Source organism: Python bivittatus, unplaced genomic scaffold (assembly GCF_059951505.1).
Source record: "Python bivittatus isolate LINGU-HERP-01145 unplaced genomic scaffold, Pbiv_v1 ctg000480_np1212, whole genome shotgun sequence".
NCBI classification, from domain to species: domain Eukaryota; kingdom Metazoa; phylum Chordata; class Lepidosauria; order Squamata; family Pythonidae; genus Python; species Python bivittatus.
In genome coordinates, this window is record NW_028277075.1 from 65,399,972 (window position 1) to 65,420,471 (window position 20,500).

A 20,500-nucleotide genomic window follows, 5' to 3' on the forward strand; every position below is an offset into this window, starting at 1 on the left:
CTTATTTTGACCCTTTTAAAACTAAACAGAAGTTAGTGTAATGTAAATCAGGCCTCATGTGATATCTAATCACTCAGTCTGAACAAATGTATGAATTCAAAAAGTTATGCAAAAACCAGGATCATTCAAAACAATATTCGATAGCTCCATCTGACTGCAATTCTTTCAGATACAACAAAGTAGTGCAATGGTCATTAGCAAGGATAATATAGATATAGTAACATGGCATCTACTCACCAGCTTGTTGGGAGAAAGATATTCATCCACAAGTAGCTCTTCATCTTCTTTAACAGATGGATTGGGGTTCAGGAGACCTTGCCAACCAAGATCTGTAACCCGAACTGTTGCTGAACCTGGCCTCGAGGTTCTATCTAATTTCCAGTTTAGCTTCATCTCAGAATGCCCTGAATATTAAAACACAAGGATATAAGCTAGTTATTAGGATCCAGTATTCACTTCATGCATTCATAAGTTAAAACCATGTAGGAGTGCACTAAAATTTTACAAAGATTGAAAGTATATAGAACATTTACTAATTGAAATCACATATTTAGCTTTATATACATACCAATATGAGACATAAATGTTTATCAATGAAATAATAATCCAAATATTGTTATTTCTTTTTAGCTCCTTCTACATCTGAAGATCATATCCATGCACAGTTGTTTAGTCAATGTAAGGTACAAAGTTTAAAAAAGGGATAAACAAAGATATTCCTGTTAGCTTTTAAATTACTAAGTGACTTTGGAGATAAAAAAAATAGTTTGATGCCCTTGATCATAAGAGCATGGAATATTTGATGGATCAGATCAGTGATATATTTTTCTATTTTCAACAGTGGTCAAATAGAGACAACTGAAAAGCCCATAAACTGGCAAGATGTTATAGCCCTCTTCTCTTATTGGACTGAAGATATTTAGAGGCATACTGACTTTGAACATACGGGTTTCATATATGTTTAACTACTGTAAAAGAGGTTGTATAAGGTGTGTATTTGATAACATATCTTTGTCTTCTTTAACAGGTATAACCAAATGATTAAGATATTGGATGGGGATCCAAATTCAAATCCCCACACACAATGGAACTCTCTGGGTGGAACATAGTGATTGGCAAAACCTATCTCACAAAGCTGTTGAGGGTAAAATAAGAGATAAAATTAAGGGGAAATTCTCATGTTTATCATCTTGGGTTCTTAGACAAAAAGTGGGATATAAGTGTAACAAATCAATGCCTTTTGATTATGTTGATATTCAAGTCTATGTGCTGTCAATCAGCTAAGCAATATAACTTTAACAAAGAAAATTTGTTAAATTGATCGACATTCAAAAGATTAATAGTCAGTACTGGATACTGAATCAGTCTAATTTTTATTGTCCAGTGAGTTGTATGGCAGGAAATTCCAGAGAATCTTTTATGTAGCTTTTTGTGAGGGAGGGAGGGAGACAGACACACACACACACACAAAATGTTTCCTCATGCTGGTTAAGATGTTAAATATCCAAAGCCCTTAAGGGCAAAAGATTTATATTATCAGAAGAGAAACCAGAATAGCCAAACCCTTTAAAATAAATACCTGAAATATATATTAAACTACAAGAACTCTCTAACATGATGTTTATAGCAGAGGCTGATGACCACAGGGGCAGAAATGAACATATGAAGCTGAATGTTGAGAGGAGGGGAAACAGAAAAAGAGCAGCACTTCTAAATCGTCGGTTTGACTGTTTTATATCTGGAAGTTCAGATCATGGTATGGCCTGATGCCTAAAATGAGACAGTTAATGCACTGGCAAAGCATACCACGGTTACTGAATTAATGCAATTGGGTGAATTCACAGAAGCCATAGATAAATCACAATCACTTGTTTGTACAACCCACAAAGCTAAAATGTTAGTGTTTAGTGTGTGAACACATTTAGGTGCATTAGGTGAACCATGGTAAATGTGTCAGGCAAACATAGCTATTAAGCACAAAGTTAGCCTAGTGGGATGTGTGAACAACCAGCATGCCTATGCACATTTTCTAATCTTCATACAGTCATCATGGAACACACAACAAAAATGATAATCCAGCAATGGCTGAACCTCAGATCAACAGCTTGACTGTCAAGTTTGCTGCCCCACTGCTTCCTAGTATGGATCTAAAATATTCTCACTCTTACAAGTAGGATTGTTGGTTCACCAGGATGCTGGGAGACAGGTACTACACTTTTGCCTCTGGTAATCCACTACATCAGATTAAAAGGTCCCTTTGTTCTTGGGATTTTGTAACTACTCCTGATGGGTCTAAAACAGGGTGATGCAACCAATCAAGGCACTTCAGCTCATCCAATCAGTGACTTCTGCAACAGAGGATTTCCTGCTTGGTGGTCAGGGGAAAACTGAAAGCATTCAACTGGTTCCCTTGCATAATTCCTATGGTGAAAGTAGACAGCACTTTCAAGAGCCCAATACATTTATATCATTTAACAGAAAGGAGGAGGAACCATTGTCTTCTTTGCTTGGGAGCTTTTTTGTCCACCTTTACAGATTTCTCTCTCTCTATATGGCAGCTCAGCTGACTAGTCTGAAGATACAGTGGAGCAGACAAGAATGCATTTATTCCTAAAGATTAAAAAGAAAAAAAAATTACTTATTTGAGAGGACAAACCAAGTTTAAAGCTTTGGACTTAGAAGAAACATTACCTCCTAGCCCTGTGAATCTACTTTTCAGATCCACAAAAAAACAAAGCAGCACAAAGAAGGTGTAAGAAAGCACTGTATACTGTTTTGTTTTTGTTTTTTTACTAAAAGACAACTTCTGGAGTCATTCTGTATTAGTTGTTGTGTCAGTACATTTTCTTAACTACTGAACACTTATTAATCTGCTTCTTTGCAGGAAGAAAAGTTCTGTCTACTTTAAAGGAAATGGTGGTTTGTCCTCTTCTTAAAAAACCATCACTGGATCCAACAGCATTGGCAATTTTTATCTGATCTCCAACCTTCTCTTTTTAGGATGCCTCAGGGTTTAGCTTTTTCCCCACTTGAGCCTAGCATGAATATGAAGTCACTGGATGAAGTCATTCATTGGTGTAGGATAAGGAATGTAAGTATGCTGATGATACCCAGTTATACCGTTTTTCCCCAGGCTGTCCAAGTGATGCTGTTGAGGTTCTTTCCCAGTGCCTGGAGGTTTTGAGGGTCTGGACAGGGAAGAACAGGCTTCAACTTAACCCTAGTAAAACTGAGTGGATATGTGTTTTAGGACCCTGTAGATCTAGAGATTTTCCATTATTAACTCTGGATGGGGTTGTATTCCCCCAGAGTTCATGCGCAACTTGGCGGCCCTTCTCATCTCATAGCTCCTGGTTGAGCAGGTGGCAGGTGTGGCAAAAAGGGGTTTTGCACAAATTCATCTTATGCGCCAGCTGGGCTTGTTACTGGATTAGGATCCACTGCTCATGATCACTCATGTCTTAGTTATTCTCTGGCTGGACTAATGCAATGTACATGGGACTGCCCCTTAAAGCATTTGAAAGCTGTAGTTGGTCCAGAATGCAGCAATGCAAGCAGTTTGAGGCATACTACATAACCCTACTGCTGTGAGAATACTAATGCACTGGCTTCCAGATGGCTTCTGAGAGCAATTCATGATGCTGGTTGTCACTTTTAAAGCCCTACAATGCACAGGACCAGGTTACTTGCAGGACCACCTGCCTCCAGGAATTTTTGCCCATCCCCCTAGATTTGGCAAAGTGGGCATGCTTCAGATCCCTTCTGCAAAACAATGCATTTAATGGGACCAAGGAGGTATGCCTTCTCTGTCACGCATTCCCTATGAAACAGACTCTACCCTGAGATTTGGATGGCTCCAATTGTGTTGGTTTTCTGGAAGGCTGTGAGGACCTAGCTGTTTCTTCAGGAGCTGGGGCTGGAATGTTAATGCAGCCTCATATGGATGTCTTGTTTTGGGTAGTCAAGTGGTTATAAGATGCCTTGATCATTTTTGAATTAATGTTTCATTTTTTTTAATATTAACGTATGTTTCTCTGTGTGTTGTTAGCTGCCTAGAGTTATTTGTTAAGATGGATGGCCATGTAAATCTGCTTAGTAACTCACTTTGCACTTTTAAATATGCCAGATATGGATAAAGTAAAGTAAGATATGCATTTTATGATACAGAATTGAAAAGAATGCTAAAAATAAAACTAGAAGCATTTTTCAGGAATGTGAATTTTAAAACAAAACAAAACACACATAAACAAGATTTTTCCTTTAGGATTCAACATTTTTAGAAATTTTATATCCCTAATCTACTCACTCCAAATGGATCTTGCAACCATACCTAAACTTGTTAACACTATACAAGGTAACAGCTATTTAGCAGAACTGTACAAACCAATTGGAGGGATGCTCTATGAAGTACCCTTCCAAACTTCATGCAAATGAAGTGTCTAGGCATAATATTCTCTTAAATCTTGGCACAGCTGCTTTGAGAGCCTGAGAATGGATTTTAATATTATGTTAATGTTACCATTCACCATTTCAAATTGTTTAAATATTTTACAACCTTTTTTTATGTATCTTCCTAACCATTGTGCCTAAATTATCCCGTCTGATCCCTATAGTTTCATACTATGAGTGGACCTTCAGAATGTCTTACTTGATGTTACAGTTTTACATACTCAAAACCTACTGATCCTAATTTCATTTGTCTTGGCTCAAAATCTAGTAAGTTTTGATAGTGATAAGGATTAATAGTAATAAGACAAGCAAATAAGTCATTAAATGGAAGTATACGCTGCATGAAGTATAATAAAACATACTCTGCTTGATACTGCAACTATCATATATTGATATTCAAGTATACCTCACAGCAGGTGGCAGCACCTAGTTGGTCTTGGCAGAACTTGAAAAAAAGCTAAGCAGGTCAGACTGGTTAGTACAGTTCAGTTGGCAATCTATAGTAGTATAACTCACCTTCTAAACCATACTAAGATTAGCCAAAGAGTTAATTCAAACAAATGTTATGCATGCCAATATAACCAGAATTCAAATTAGGAAAAGTGTATCTGATATTTAAACACATGGAAACAAAAGCAATCTAATTATATTTAAACTCCAAGCTAACAGACTGGAAATAATAATAATAATAATAATAATAATAATAATAGAAATAAAAAATTAAACTTGTATGCTGCCTGACTCTCAATGACTCTGGGCAGATCCTACCGTTAACAAATCATGTAAGTTATTTATAAAATCACAAGGTCATAATATTAAATGAAATACTATAAAATCATATAAAAACAAAACAAGTTTGTAAGGATTTTCTGTCACATGAGCAGAGGAACTAATATACCATTCAAGCTTTCATCTACTTGAAAGAGAAATTATACTGCTCTAATCCTCTAAGACTGCCTTCCAAGCTACTACAATGAGGTGGCGATTTCTGAATGCTTGTACAGGTAGTCCCTGAGTTAAGAATGCCTGGTTTACAGACGACCCATAGTTAAGAAAAGAGCCTATTGTAGCAAAATTCGAGTTAAATACACAATGTCTTGAGTTAATTACACAATATTACTTATACAATATTATACAATAATACTATTTTGGCTTACATTCAAATTTGACTTAAGGACAGACCTTGAGAACGGAACTCATTCTTAAAGTGGGGACTACTTGTACAGCAGAGCTCTGTGGGTAATATGTAAAATAAGTATTCTGGTTGAGGGGAGGAGGAATTCTACTAAACAAAATTCTGCTAAACTAAAAAAACATGCTTTGTCTTCCTATCTGGGTCAACATGAACCTCCAAAATGGTAGATGAGCCAGCATGTTATTCTTCCATTAAGCCCCTTATTAGGCTGCATCTTAGATGAGGTTTATGATATCTTATGTCATAAACATAGAAATGATGAATAGCATAATCTGTCTTTCTCATTTATGATAGGTGAAATAACTGTGGGACATGTAGTTGGGAAAAAAATTTAGTGTAGTGCAATGAGAAAAAAAAAGCAATAATATATAATTCTCATGAAAATACCGGTAACAATGTCAAAGAGTTAATCATCCTATGTAAAATAAACTGCTTTATCCCAACACTTCAGTATAATAGAGCTGGTTGATTATGGTGGGGTATAAATCCAGTAAATAAACAGTTCCACTACAAAATCCTCATCTAAAACATGTTTTGAAATTGTATTTACACATTTTGAGATTTATGATTTAATATCTGATGTTATATTCTGATTTTTGTTTCCCAACATTGTTCAATTACCTGATATTCTTTTAGAGCTAAATTAAAAAACAGAATAGCCAGTTCCATATTTATACAACAGAAACTAAATGTGCTGTATTACAAAGTTACTAGTGAACTGAAAGTCAATCCAAGCTAGTATTTGTTAATACGTAACAGTTGCACAAAGCACCACACCCACTAGCTCCTTTCCAACATTTAGGGGAAAAACACCAATTACAAAACTTGGAAGCAAAGAAAAAATTAGGAGGCCTAGTGACCCGAAATTCTTGATAACAAGGATATTTGTATTATGGAGCGTAACATGACAGCAGAACGCTACAATGTAGCAATGTAATTACAACTCTTTTTAATAGAATTACTTGAACTGTAAAGTAACACAGTACAGTATTGATGTAAAGTGCCAATCACTGAATATGCATGAATACACAAATTAATAATTTTTCTCCGTAAATGTAGAAACATTCAATCTGAGATATTCCAATTTAAATTTTTTGCTTCTAAACTCTTATTTCTGACATAGAAAACAAAACAGCTGCTTCATTTGTTCTATAATCAACTTGTTTCTTTTATTTGGACAGTTATGTCTCACTTTTCAAACACAAGGTTGCAAAAGCAGGCCAGTGATATCACAAAAATCTCAGGGTAAAAGTTGACAACAACTATTAATTAATTAATTAATAGCAGGCAAACAGAGCTTCATTCTCCTCCCTTAGAACGCAATTCCATTATTTAGATGCTATACAATGTGCCAATTTCTTGACCTCATCAGTCACAGTCCAGCTAGCCACAGGTGATAAGACTGGTAATTCTGCTGACCCTGAGCATTAACGCATCACAGCATTCCAGACCAATGGGGCTTTTCAGGCTAGTCTCCAAAATCAATCCATATAGAGAGGTACCTTTATGACTAACTTGCAAGTGTCTAATGCTTGAACAATCAAGACAAGAGCTTTAAAAGGGCTACACTTGTCAAACATACTAAGATTCTACCAACTGAGAATGTGATCAAATATAAGTATGGAAAGCAGACATAATATTTGTAAATTAGAGAAGTCAGTTTGAAGCAGAATTTTCATTTTCATTATACAAATTACCTTTCTCTCTCCAGGGTAAAACTCTGAAACAGAAAGCTATGTAATAAATAATAAACTAATTAACACAGATACCTATTGCTTCATTTTCAGAGGTTCACAGATGAACAATACCTGAAGAATCTTGAAGTACTTAAAAAAAAAAATCTCTACATTCAATACAGTAATAAAGGGCCTAACCTACTCCTACAGAGATACCTATTTTTCTGCATTTTTCCAACCATACATGCAACCAAACTCTGCTCCTTTTCTACTCTTCAAATCTAAATATAACTTTATAAGCCCATTGAGCTTTTCTTGGTATACAGTGTCAGTTCAATCTATGGATTTCTGCTGCAACTGAGAATTATGTAAGAATTTAGTTTCATGCTCCCAATCAATAAGACCCATCCAAGGCTATTACCACTACTAAATGAAATGGGTAGGTTGGAAGAGATATGCATACCAGAGCTCATATATAGTGCTTGCTTCTGAATGTCCTTAGAGAACTACGAATACCATTTTAAGCTTAATTTTGTAAAAGTACCCTATCTTTCAGAAAAAAAAGTCTTCAGACAGCCAAGATTTACTATTATGTCACCAAGAAACTACTGTTACATCAATCAGTTTCCTAATGGAAAAAACATTCTTGCCTAGACTTCTGTATTAGGTTGCATCACATATAACTTGACCTTGTTATATAAGACCTGGTTGAAGACAAAGTAAAAACGAAAACACAGAGACACAGCTTGCATTATAAATTTCAGTAAGTAATTCATTCTACTTCCTGGACTAACTTAATATTTGTGCAAATGTCCATATAATGAAAAGGTTCAGTTTAAAAATTTTAACTCCTGAGTTTTCATTAAATGTATCTTTATATAAAAAGCTATTTTAAAAAGCAGTCCTTTTTTTTTTAGATTTTTAAAATGTTTTTATCCCACCTTTATTATTTTTATAACTACCTCAAGGTGGCAAACATACTGTAACTAATACTCCTTTCTCCTCCTATTTTCCTTCCCCACAACAACAACAACAATCAGAGTTGGCCTGAGAGTGATTGGCCCAAAGTCACCCAGCTGGCTTTTGACAATTAAATGTACCAATTGCCTTCAGATAATCAATAATCTTTTATTATGGTCTCTCTTTTTCTTTCAGGTAAAGGGAGGGCAACTATACATTCAGCTAGGTCCCTAATTTTGAGAGAATGAAAAAGAGCAACTACCAGTCTAGAAAGATTGCACAGTGAAAAGAGTATATGTTGTTCCCTGACTCTTTCCCCATCTTCTGGAGGAAAATGGGAGGTAGCTGTACTGGAGAGGACAAAATGTGTGTGCGCCTGTAGGGGCAGATAAAATGTGGCAGTAAGTTTTATTATTTTAAACAAAGATAATAACATTGAACTATATATTAATAAGTGAAACCAAAAACTACAACTGATGATTATGATGCCCTACAAACAGTCACTCATGCCCTCGTTATCTCCCAGATAGACTACTGCAATGCGCTCTACATGGGGCTACCCTTGAAGAATATCCAGAAGCTGAAGCTGGTCCAGAATGCAGCCGCGTGAGCAATTTTTGGGGCCTGAAGAAGGACCCATATAACACCTTTGCTCTGTGAGCTGCATTGGGTACCGGTTTGCTTCCGGGTCCAATTCAAGGTGTTGGTTATCACCTTTAAAGCCCTACATGGCATGGGGCCAGGCTACCTGAAGGACCGCCTCGCCCCCACGATCTCAACCTGTCCCACCCGATCTCACAGAGAGGGCATGCTTCAGATCCCCGTGGTAAAAGAACTTCGTTTAGTGGGATCCAGAAGGCGGCCCTTCTCTGCTGTGGCCCCCGCCCTCTGGAACATCTTGCCCCCAGAGGTGAGACAGGCCCCCTCACTCCAGGCCTTTCGGAGGGATTTGAAGACCTGGCTCTGCTATCTGGCCTGGGGTGGGGAGGGAGGATATCAGAAATGGGGTTGGCTGGCCCCTTAGCAGCCTGGTGTGGCCCCCATTGGCCTCTTGGATTTTTTAGCTTTTTTATTTTTTAATGCTTGGTTTTTATAACTTTTAATTGTATTTATGTTTTTAGTGTGTTGTAAGCTGCCCAGAGTCCCCCATTGTGGGGAGATGGGCGGGGACAAGTTAAATAAATAAATAAAAATAAATAAAATTATATTCCATGAAGATCAGAGAGAGAAAAACAACAAATGATAAACAATGTAAACCCAAACAGATCTATAAAAGAGAGTACATGATTATTTACATCAACCAAATTTCTCATGGCTTTCAGCAGCTGCCTGAGCCAATCTTGGTGTATCCATAAAGAGATTATATTATTAAAGACAAGCAGGAAATAACGTCTTCTGGGAGTCAGATCAATCCTCTTTCTCCTTCTAGGATTGGAGCTAAATATTTCACACAGGTTGCTGAAGGGAAAATAGCAAGTAACAAAGAATTTCCTCACAACTCCCTTGGAACAAGGGTGCATGCAAAGGTCATACAAAACCTTCTGTACCAACCATCAAGAACAGCTGGACGTATCTGCTATATTCTTAATAGTGTCAAGGAATTCCTGCCAAATAAAGTAGGGAACATGTTTCAAATAATTTTCACATTTGTTTTTCATTACTGGAGACTACAGACAGGTCAAGCTGGATGATTACACTATGTTCCCCGGATCTATATTTTTGTCTTGCTGAAGAATTATTAAGTAAGAGAAAAATATTTAAAGAAAAACTAGAAGATGGAGTCAGATGGACCAAACTTTTAAACCACTGCACTATTCATTGATCTATTGAGATAAAGTACTAATACAAGTATTCCTCGACTTACAACTATTAGTTCAGTGACTGTTTGAAGTTACGACGGTGCTGAACGAATGGTGGTTATGATTGGTCCTCAGAGTTATAACTGTCCCAGCACCCCCATGGTCACATGATCATGATCTGGGTGCTTGGCAAGCCATTCACACTTATGACTGGTTGCCGAGCATCCTGCAATCATGTGATTGCCATTTGCAACCTTCCCTGCTGTCTTCCCCAGAAAGTCAACGGGGAAGGCAGCAGGGAAGGTTTCAGTTCACTGGGTAAGTCTCCCCCACCCATGTACCCTCTCCAGCCCCTCTGTGCTCGTGCTGTGCTGGCCACTTGTGCACACCTGCACACATGCCCATGCACCCTCCCCAACCTGCACAACACCTTGCGCACCCCTGTGCACCCTCCTTGACCTGCATGGTGACTCTCAGACACCGCTGCACACCACACCCTCCCTGACCCATGCAGCGCCTCTTGTGCACTGCCATGCACCCTCCCCAACCCAGGCAGTGCCCCTCATGCACTGCCATGTACCCCCACCCATCCTCACCAACCTGCATGGTGCCTTTCTCACACTGTGCACCACCACGCACTGCCGCACACCCTCCCCAACTGCACGGCGCCTCTCATGCACCCCCTCACACCCTCAAGCACCCCCCACCTGGCAGTAGCCACTTATCTGCCTGCTGGCCTGGGACTTGCAACTTCCTGCTGGCTTCCCCACTGACTTTGGTTGTGGGAAGCCGGCAAGAAGTTGCCGTGCCTAACGACTGTGGGCTTCAGTTAATGATGGCAACCAGGACTGCAGGGATTGCCATTGCTAAGCGATGCAGTTGCGCTTTATGATAGCATCCTTAGTGATGGAAATCCCAGTCCCAATTGTCACTGTAGGTTGAGGACTACCTGTAGTCACTTCTTTTTTGTTGTACTTTGCATCTTAAACTGTGATGATATGTCCACATCCCTGGAAATAAGCTCTACCAAAAGTAGTAAATCGCACATTAAGTAATTATGCATAAAACTGCACTGTTAGTTGGAAGGAGAGTGCCATTAAGTAATTTAGAAAATGAAATAACAGCTTCTACTTTTATATTTACAACATTACATTAGAAGCAGCAATGTAAAGACTTTGAAAAGCTTAATAGTATGTTCCTTTCACACTTAGGTATCACTTAGGGAGTTATTTTTCTCTTTCTATCACCATTAAAAAATAGTTTATCTCTGGAGTCTCCAACAGCTGCCTCAAAGAGTTTCAGGTGATGTATGGAACCCTGTGGCCTTAGATTCTGCAACTCTGATCTAAAGGAATGTCTCCTCCCATATAAACTAACCTAGGCATTTAGCCATCTTTGGAAGTCCTCCTCCAGGTACTCCCACCAAAGAGCTAGAGTAGTTCTGGAGCCTTGTTTATAGCAGACTCTGCACAGAGAGAAATGCCTACCTTAGATTTTGTCCTTTTGGCACCGTATTCCTCTTAGGCATTTTAAATGTTGATAGTTTAAATATTGGTTGAACTATACAATAGTGGTTTTCAGCTATTTTATTTCATGACTTTTCTTCCTCTGATATTCATTAATTTACATTGCTGTTTTGTTCTATATTCCTTTTAAAATTTTGTAATTTACAGAACTCTGAAATATAATGGACAAATAATGCATTTACCCCCAAATTCTCAGTGCTGTATTTAGCTCCAGTTATTTCTTTTGATGGTCATAATGCCCATATCTTCAATATGCCTACAAGTATTTATAAGAAATGTATTTTGATTTTTAAAGGAAGTTTCTTTTTGCCTGCATTTTATCCATTGTTATGCTACATTTTTGCAGCTTTAAAATTATTACTATATCACCATTTACTTGTCATGCCATCCACCATGTCTGTCTCCAACAGCAACTCCACTTGTAGTATACGAATTTGAGCAGTAGCTATTTATCTTCTTGAAATGACATTGAAATTCTCCTGTGGTAAATAAGGGGAAAATTGAAGGATAATCGCTTAATGTAGAAGGATACAGAGTAAACCGATAAATATTATAATATTTCACACATGTTCAAACATGTTATTGCAGTATATTTTAACATAGGCCTAGACATCTTGTAGCTACAGCTAATGTAAAATTCTATTTATAATTTCCAGTGGAGGGATGGGATGTTTAGAATATCAAGTGAAGCTCATCTGTACTTGCTATTATTAAGTTCTAAAACTCAGTGTAAGATAATGGTATTTCAATAAAAGGACATACATCCCACATACCTTATGGAATATTTTCTCTTCTGCTCCCAGATCCACTTGAAAATCTTTGTTTTATATTGCCTTTCACTCAGATGAAATTAATGTGCATGAGGTATAAGACTCTCTTTCTTAAAGGAATTTATTCCAAGCAAAAGCCACTTCCTTAACTTTTAACAGCAAGTGGAAACTGATCTTGGTATGATTTATCTGCTTTTTTAGCACTGCGGATGACAGAAAGATTTTTAACAGCTTCTGCTTGTATAGAAACATTAATACTGTTTATTTATATTTTGCTTTTGATGGCTGCTTCTTTCTTAATTAAATGGGCAGATGTTATTGGTAAATATTAATGAATTTAATTTTTTAAATTGACTTGCATATTATTTTAGTTTTTGAAGTCAAAGACAGTTCTCCATAGAAGAAAACTTTTCTATGTGGAGAAGTGAGGACAGAGGGGAGATGCTATTTTGTGACCAATAGCTCTAGCTTCTAATCACAGTGAATGACATTACCAAGGCTCCCAAATGCCTTAGGGGTGAGATGTAGAAATTATATTTAGCCAGAGTTCCAGGTTCTTTATTCTCTCCTAAGAGTATGAAAGGTAAAAACTTTTGCTGGATTTGTGAAGATGCAGAATAGAGCACTTGACTGAAAAATACTTGGCAATTTGTTCAATTCAATTGTCCCATCCTATTCACCACCCAAAACCCTATAATCTAAACAGAAAGTTAGATCTAAATTTAAATACTAACTTCAACCATGAATGTCATTGATGATCTTGTGCTAAACATTTATCTCTACCTATTTTAATCCATAGGATTGTTACAGGAATCATATGCAAAATGCAGGGGTAGAAAAACAATGTATGTCATCTTTAGTTCCTTAGAAGAAAGATGGGATGTAAACATAACAGTTGGGAAAGACAGTATTCCAAATGGGGCTATTGTAAAATCTAATTTGCATTACATTTCATTTACAATTAAAAAAATAAATTTATTTTTAATGAACAAATATTATTATACCAGTTATATATTTAACAATTCTTACCTTACATCACCTTAAAGATTACTATTTAGAAATCTCTGAATGAAAGGCTTCTGAGGGCCATCTCTGGCCTCAGAGCCTCATGTTTGTATAGCTCTGATTAAAGGAAATAAGTAAAAATTTTATTTTATCTACTTCTTCAATAGCATCGGAACACACAGCCAGAGATAAAATGTTAAATGACATAGTAAACTCATCCAATCATGATATAGTTGGGCAGCCTATAAATTTAATAAATAAATATTTCTCAAATTAATTCCATGGGTGTATGTTTACCCAGAAAGACAAATTGTCGAATTTGAAGGCAGAAAGGACTTTCTTGCCAGGGTAGGTTAGCCAAAGACACAGGGTAAGATCTTCCTTCCTTCCTTCCTTCCTTCCTTCCTTCCTTCCTTCCTTCCTTCCTTCCTTCCTTCCTTCCTTCCTTCCTTCCTTCCTTCCTTCCTTCCTTCCTTCCTTCCTTCCTTCCTTCCTCCCTCCCTCCCTCCCTCCCTCCCTCCCTCTTACATTATGGGTTGATTAAGTATTCTGTAGCAGCTATCTCATCTGTTAGCATCACAGTAACTTTAGGAGCCCCTTCATGGATCACTGCCTTGTCGTGGCGAAGGGGCTTGCGTAACTCAGTGAAGCCATGAGCTATACCGTGCAGGGCCACCCAAGACGGACAGGTCATAACAGAGAGTTCTGACAAAATGTGGTCCACTGGAGAAGGAAATGGCAACCCACTCCAGTATCCTTGCCAAGAAAACCCCATGGACAATGTTAGAAGGCTAAAAGATATGATGCCGGAAGATGAGCCCCTCAGGTCGGAAGGTGTCCAATATACTACTGGGGAAGAGCGGAGGGCAATTCCAAGTAGCTCCAGAAAGAGTGAAGCGGCTGGGCCAAAGCCAAAAGGACGTTCAGCTGTGGATGTATCTGGAAGCGAAAAGAAGGTCCGATGCTGTAAAGAACAATATTGTATAGGTACCTGGAATGTAAGATCTATGAACCAAGGCAAGCTGGATGTGGTCAAACATGAGATGACAAGATTGAACATCGACATCTTGGGAATCAGTGAATTGAAATGGACGGGAATGGGTGAATTTAATTCGGGTGACCATTATATCTACTACTGTGGGCAAGAAACCCTTAGAAGAAATGGAGTTGCACTCATAGTCAATAAGAGAGTGGGAAAGGCAGTAATGGGGTACAACCTCAAAAACGACAGAATGATCTCAGTGCGTATCCAAGGCAAACCATTCAATATCACAGTCATCCAAGTCTATGCCCCAACCACTGATGCCGAAGAAGCTGAAGTTGACTGGTTCTATGAAGACCTACAACACCTTCTAGAACTAGCACCAAAAAAAGATGTCCTTTTCATCATAGGGGATTGGAATGCTAAAGTAGGAAGTCAAGGAGTAATCGGAATAACAGGCAAGTTTGGCCTTGGAGTACAAAATGAAGCAGGGCAAAGGCTAATAGAGTTCTGTCAAGAGAACAAGCTAGTCATAGCAAACACTCTTTTCCAGCAACACAAGAGACGACTCTACACATGGACATCACCAGATGGTCAATACCGAAACCAGATTGATTATATACTTTGCAGCCAAAGATGGAGAAGCTCTATACAGACAGCAAAAACAAGACCAGGAGCTGACTGTGGCTCAGATCATGAGCTTCTTACTGCAAAATTTAGGCTTAAATTGAAGAATGTAGGGAAAACCACTAGACCACTCAGGTATGACTTAGATCATATTCCTTGTGAGTACACAGTGAAGGTGATGAATAGATTTAGAGGATTAGATTTAGTAGACAGAGTGCCTGAAGAACTATGGACGGAGGTCTGTAACATTGTACAGGAGGCAGCAACTAAAACCATCCCAAAGAAAAAGAAATGCAAGAAAGCAAAATGGCTGTCTGATGAGGCTTTACAAATAGCTGTGGAAAGAAGGAATGCGAAAAGCAAGGGTGAAAGGGAAAGATATAAGCAACTGAATGCAGATTTCCAGAGAATAGCAAGGAGAGATAAGAAGGCCTTCTTAAATGAACAATGCAAAGAAATTGAGGAAAACAATAGAATGGGGAAGACTAGAGATCTCTACAAGAAAATTGGAGATATGAAAGGAACGTTTAGTGCAAAGATGGGCATGATAAAGGACAAAAAGGCAGGGACCTAACAGAAGCAGAAGAGATTAAGAAGAGGTGGCAAGAATACACAGAAGAACTCTACAAGAAAGATCTTAATGTCCCTGATGTCCACGCTGGTGTGATCACTGACCTTGAGCCAGACATCCTAGAGAGTGAAGTCAAGTGGGCCTTAGGAAGCATTGCTAACAACAAAGCTAGTGGAGATGACAGTATTCCAGCTGAGTTATTTAAAATACTAAAAGATGATGGTGTTAAAGTGCTGCACTCAATATGCCAGCAAGTTTGGAAAACGCAACAGTGGCCACGGGATTGGAAAAGGTCAGTTTACGTTCCAATTCCAAAGAAGGGCAATGCCAAAGAATGCTCAAACTATCGCACAATTGCACTCATTTCACATGCTAGCAAGGTTATGCTCAAAATCCTACAAGCTAGGCTTCAGCAATTCATGAACCGAGAACTACCGGACGTACAAGCTGGGTTTCGAAGAGGCAGAGGAACTAGAGATCAAATCGCCAACATTCGCTGGATCATGGAGAAAGCACGAGAGTTCCAGAAAAATATCTACTTCTGCTTCATTGACTATGCAAAAGCCTTTGATTGTGTGGATCACAACAAACTGTGGCAAATTCTTAAAGAGATGGGAGTACCAGACCACCTTACCTGTCTCCTGAGAAATCTGTATGCGGGCCAAGAAGCAACAGTTAGAACCGGTCATGGAACAACCGATTGGTTCAAAATAGGGAAAGGTGTACGACAAGGCTGTATACTCTCACCCTGCTTATTTAACCTATATGCAGAGTACATCATGAGAAATGCCAGGCTGGAAGAATCACAAGCCGGAATTAAGATTGCAGGGAGAATCACCAACAACCTCAGATATGCGGACGATACCACCCTAATGGCAGAAAGTGAAGAAGAACTAAAGAGCCTCTTGATGAGGGTGAAAGAGGAGAGTGCCAAAGCTGGCGTGAAACTCAACATTAAAAAAACTAAGATCATGGCATCTGGACCCATCAATTCCTGGCAAATAGAAGGGGTAGAAATGGAAGCAATAACAGACTTCATTTATTTGGGCTCCAAGATCACCGCAGATGGAGACTGCAGCCATGAAATTAAAAGACGCTTGCTCCTTGGGAGGAAAGCTATGGCAAGCCTAGATAGCATATTAAAAAGCAGAGATGTCACCTTGCCGACAAAGATCCGCATAGTCAAAGCTATGGTTTTTCCAGTAGTAATGTATGGCTGTGAGAGCTGGACCATAAAGAAGGCTGAGCGCCGAAGAATTGATGCCTTTGAACTGTGGTGCTGGAGTCCCCTGGACTGCTAGGAGGTCAAACCAGTCAATCTTAAAGGAAATCAACCCTGATTGCTCATTGGAAGGATCGATAATGAAGCTCAAGCTCAGATACTTTGGTCACCTAATGCGAAGAGAGATCTCTTTGGAGAAGACCCTGATGCTGGGAAAGATTGAAGGCAAAAGGAGAAGAGGACGGCAGAGGATGAGATGGTTAGATAGCATCACTGAAGCAATGAGCATGAAACTGAGCAAACTCAGGGAGGCAGTGAAGGACAGGAAGGCCTGGTGCAATATGGTTCATGGGGTCACGAAGAGTCGGACACGACTTAACGACTAAACAACAACAACAAACTTTAGGAGGGTGAAGTTGCTTATTTATTCCCAGTTTCTTATGGTGGTCCAAAGTTACAATACGTTGTGCTGTAATGGGACTGCTTATCTGTCCCAAGACTTTTTAAATGTGCACAATGGGAAGTGCATGGTTAATGCTGTCACTTGTATAAAAAGCTCTTTCAGACAAGATGAATTCTCACTGTGTACAAGATAAACTGCTAGATACATGGCTGTATGATTTGGGGTTGCCTAAAGCAAACTTTGAAGTGCAAGATTTCAGATTTTACCATGCTTTACTATTCTTAGAACCATAGAATGATAGGGTTGGAAGGGACCTTGGGGATCTTCTAGTCCAACTCTCTGCCCAAGGCAGGAGTTCTCATACCATTTTGGACAAACGGCTGTCCAATCTTTTCTTGAAAATCTCCAGCGATGTCTTGTTCAAAGACAATTATCTTTATGATATTGAATTACTGTATCTTGAAGGAATCTGATTATAAAGATATAGGAGAGTTCAGTGTTTAACTGTAGGTATGCAAACCTTATATCCACTGTACTGATTTAACTATTTGGGGGAGGAGGGGCAAGTAATGAATACAGTCTTTTAATCTGGCAAATGATAAACAAAAGCTACTGACTAAATATGCAATCCCCGATTTCCAACAGTTTTACTGACAAGGAATTTTATGGAGGAGTCTGTATTTAGTATTTAGCCCACAACCCCCCAGAGTTGGAATTAAAACAGTGCACACTGCTATTGAAATCATCAAATGTTTATTAAAATGTGGCAACATGACTCAAAATCAATTATAAACTAACAAAGAAATGATCATAAGCCACTTCCTAAAGAAGCTTAAAGCCCAGTCCTACTGTAAAGTAAATTCAGTATTATATTTCAGGTAACTATGCATAGGATTTCAGCCTAAAGCTATAGTCCTATGCACTCGTAGGAAATAAACTATACTGACAAGTGGGGCAACTTCAAGTAAACAAGCACAGAAGCCAGTGATAAATCTGCAAAGGCTGTAAGCACTCAGTTTGCTTTTTCATCCAAAATTCGGAGAATCAAAAGCAAACACATGCCTTTCTATTACAGAAAACTTTTCTAAATATCCACATATATGGATATTTAAATATATGGTAACTAACAGAACAGTCAGTAACTGCTAGCTAATATGCTATGTTATCTAATATTTGTGCAGTCAAGTAAAGTACATATTTAGTAACATTACATATTTTACGATAAGGGTCCATATTCCTGAAAAAAAATGTAATTCCCATGCTCTGCAGTATCATATACATCCATCCTATAGCCATGTTGATTTCAAATGCAGTCCAACACATTCCAATGGTGCTCGCTTTTCAGTGAGGACTGGACTCGCAGTGGGATCCTGCCCATGCTGACTTAGAAGTAAATCCCACTCTTTTTAGTCAGGGTTATTCCTGAATAAACATTTCTGGGCGTTTAGTTTTAGTCAAGGGAATTACCATTGGCTACCTGACCGTTGCATTCATTGTTTCCGAAGTCAAAACACACCACAGAGTAACACCCAAGTAATACCGAGGAGTCACCCTTAAAAACATAGCGGGAGCCTATGGAATGCGCTTCCCCATCAATTGGAAAAGAAGCAAGGAGAGTGAATACTTTACTTGGGCCTGAATTCAAAAATCATCTTAGTCAAAAAAAAAAAAAAAAGGTCGAGGAGAATCTCTCTCCTACCTGCTTCTAATTTCTTCCGACTGCAGGCAGAAGAAAAAAGATCCCGCGGCACGTAAAAAGAGAAAGAGGAAATTAACCTCCTCATCAAGTCACACCTGGCAGGATACAAGCCTCTCAAGCCTCCTACCGGCGCCCGGGGACTCCCTAGTCCTTGGTCCTTTCGACCCTCCCAGGCCTCTTCCAAGGATTCGGTTGTGTAGCAAGGCCTCAAATTACCGTGGCAACCGCCTGATTTGAATACACTTACTACATAGTCATGAGCCCGGAACCTTTGGAGCCAATCGCCAGCTCGCGGAGAGATGGGCGTGGCGTGCCTGCCGCAGCGCCTGCCTCTGTGCGAGGGGCCGTCTCTCAAGTTTATGGCAAGCACCAATCACGGAGAGGAGCGTCGCCCGCCGAAAGCTGAGGGTGTTAAGCGCGAGGGAGCGAAGTGGAGCGTGAATCGGTCGGTCCGCCGTCCGCCTTCTTTGTGGAATCTTCCTGGCTGCACGTGAGGCCCACCTAGCACGTGTGTCTGATGAATAGGAATACCATCTTAAACTAAACAACGGGTTGGCGGTTGTTGCAGTGGTCTCCGGAGAACATCTTGGTGGATCGCATTTGCTCCGAAAGTCAGTCGGACGGGAGAGCTGTTCTCTCGCTTCTATCCTTTTCCCCCAGTTGGAAGCAGATTCTGTAAAAGGAGCTGGTGCGGTCACATTAACCCCCCCCCCGCCTTTGCACGTCTGGCTCACGATATTTTATTGCTTGCAACAGAGGAACAGCACATGAGCCTTGCACAAGTCAAGAGTAACCAAGCCTGCCAAGTTACTGTGATGCATGAAACAGAGCATTCCACAAGGAAATATCCGTTAAGGTAGCGAAAATATAGTAATAACAACTCTCTAACAATTTGCTGAGCCCAACATCTGCCATAAGCATCTGCTCCCTCTGATTTTGAGAAGGTGGCCTTGGGGACATTATATGTGTTTGTAAGTAAATTTAAAAATGTAAATTTTTAAAAAATCTTCATATAAAACTTCATATAATTCTCATCAGTGTTCTCCCAGCATCCAATATTTTTGCATTGCAGCTGCAGGGATGGGGGGAAACGGAAGAGGACTTAACTGGCAAGGGTTTTTTTGTTGTTCAAATTTTCCTTTTCCACTTACTGGAAAATATATCTTGATGGAGTATTAGCCAGGAAAGCACCTGAGGAAAAACAGCTGGTGGGGAAGACCATTTTCAGCTTTGATCACAATTTTCTGAAATTTAGTTTTTTTAAAGGCATTGAGAGAAAATAACATGAATGTGTTGTAGATAGATACACAGGTCTACATATGTACATTCTTATATGCAGGTTTAAGGACGACCCATAGTTGAGAATGGAGCCTATTGTAGCAAAATTTGAGTTAAATATGCAATGATTCCAGTTAAATATACAATGGTTTGAATTCATTACACAATACTACTTATACTGTTTCAGCTTACATACAAATTTGACTTAAGGACAGATCTTGGGAATAGAACTTGTTCTTAAACTGTACTGTACATTTGTGTTACAAAGAAATATGCTGATATGGTCATTCCCAATTAGAAAATAATTTATGTGTATATCCATATATGTGCACAAAAGT

General features: G+C 38.9%; 1 protein-coding gene across 1 annotated transcript in view; it reads right to left on the bottom strand.

Annotated features, from left to right (window-relative positions):
- LRRC56 (leucine rich repeat containing 56) overlaps positions 1 to 19,136 on the bottom strand; it is a 67,452-nt gene extending 48,316 nt beyond the window's left edge. Inside the window, exons 1-3 of the mRNA XM_088146112.1 lie at positions 18,885 to 19,136; positions 11,982 to 12,084; positions 238 to 404 (exon numbers count right to left, since the gene is read on the bottom strand). Of these exons, the coding sequence (XP_088002238.1) occupies positions 238 to 404; positions 11,982 to 12,000 (186 nt within the window). The 5' untranslated portion in view covers positions 12,001 to 12,084; positions 18,885 to 19,136. The remainder of the gene's footprint in view (positions 1 to 237; positions 405 to 11,981; positions 12,085 to 18,884) is intronic.
- Positions 19,137 to 20,500: the final 1,364 nt, after the last annotated feature.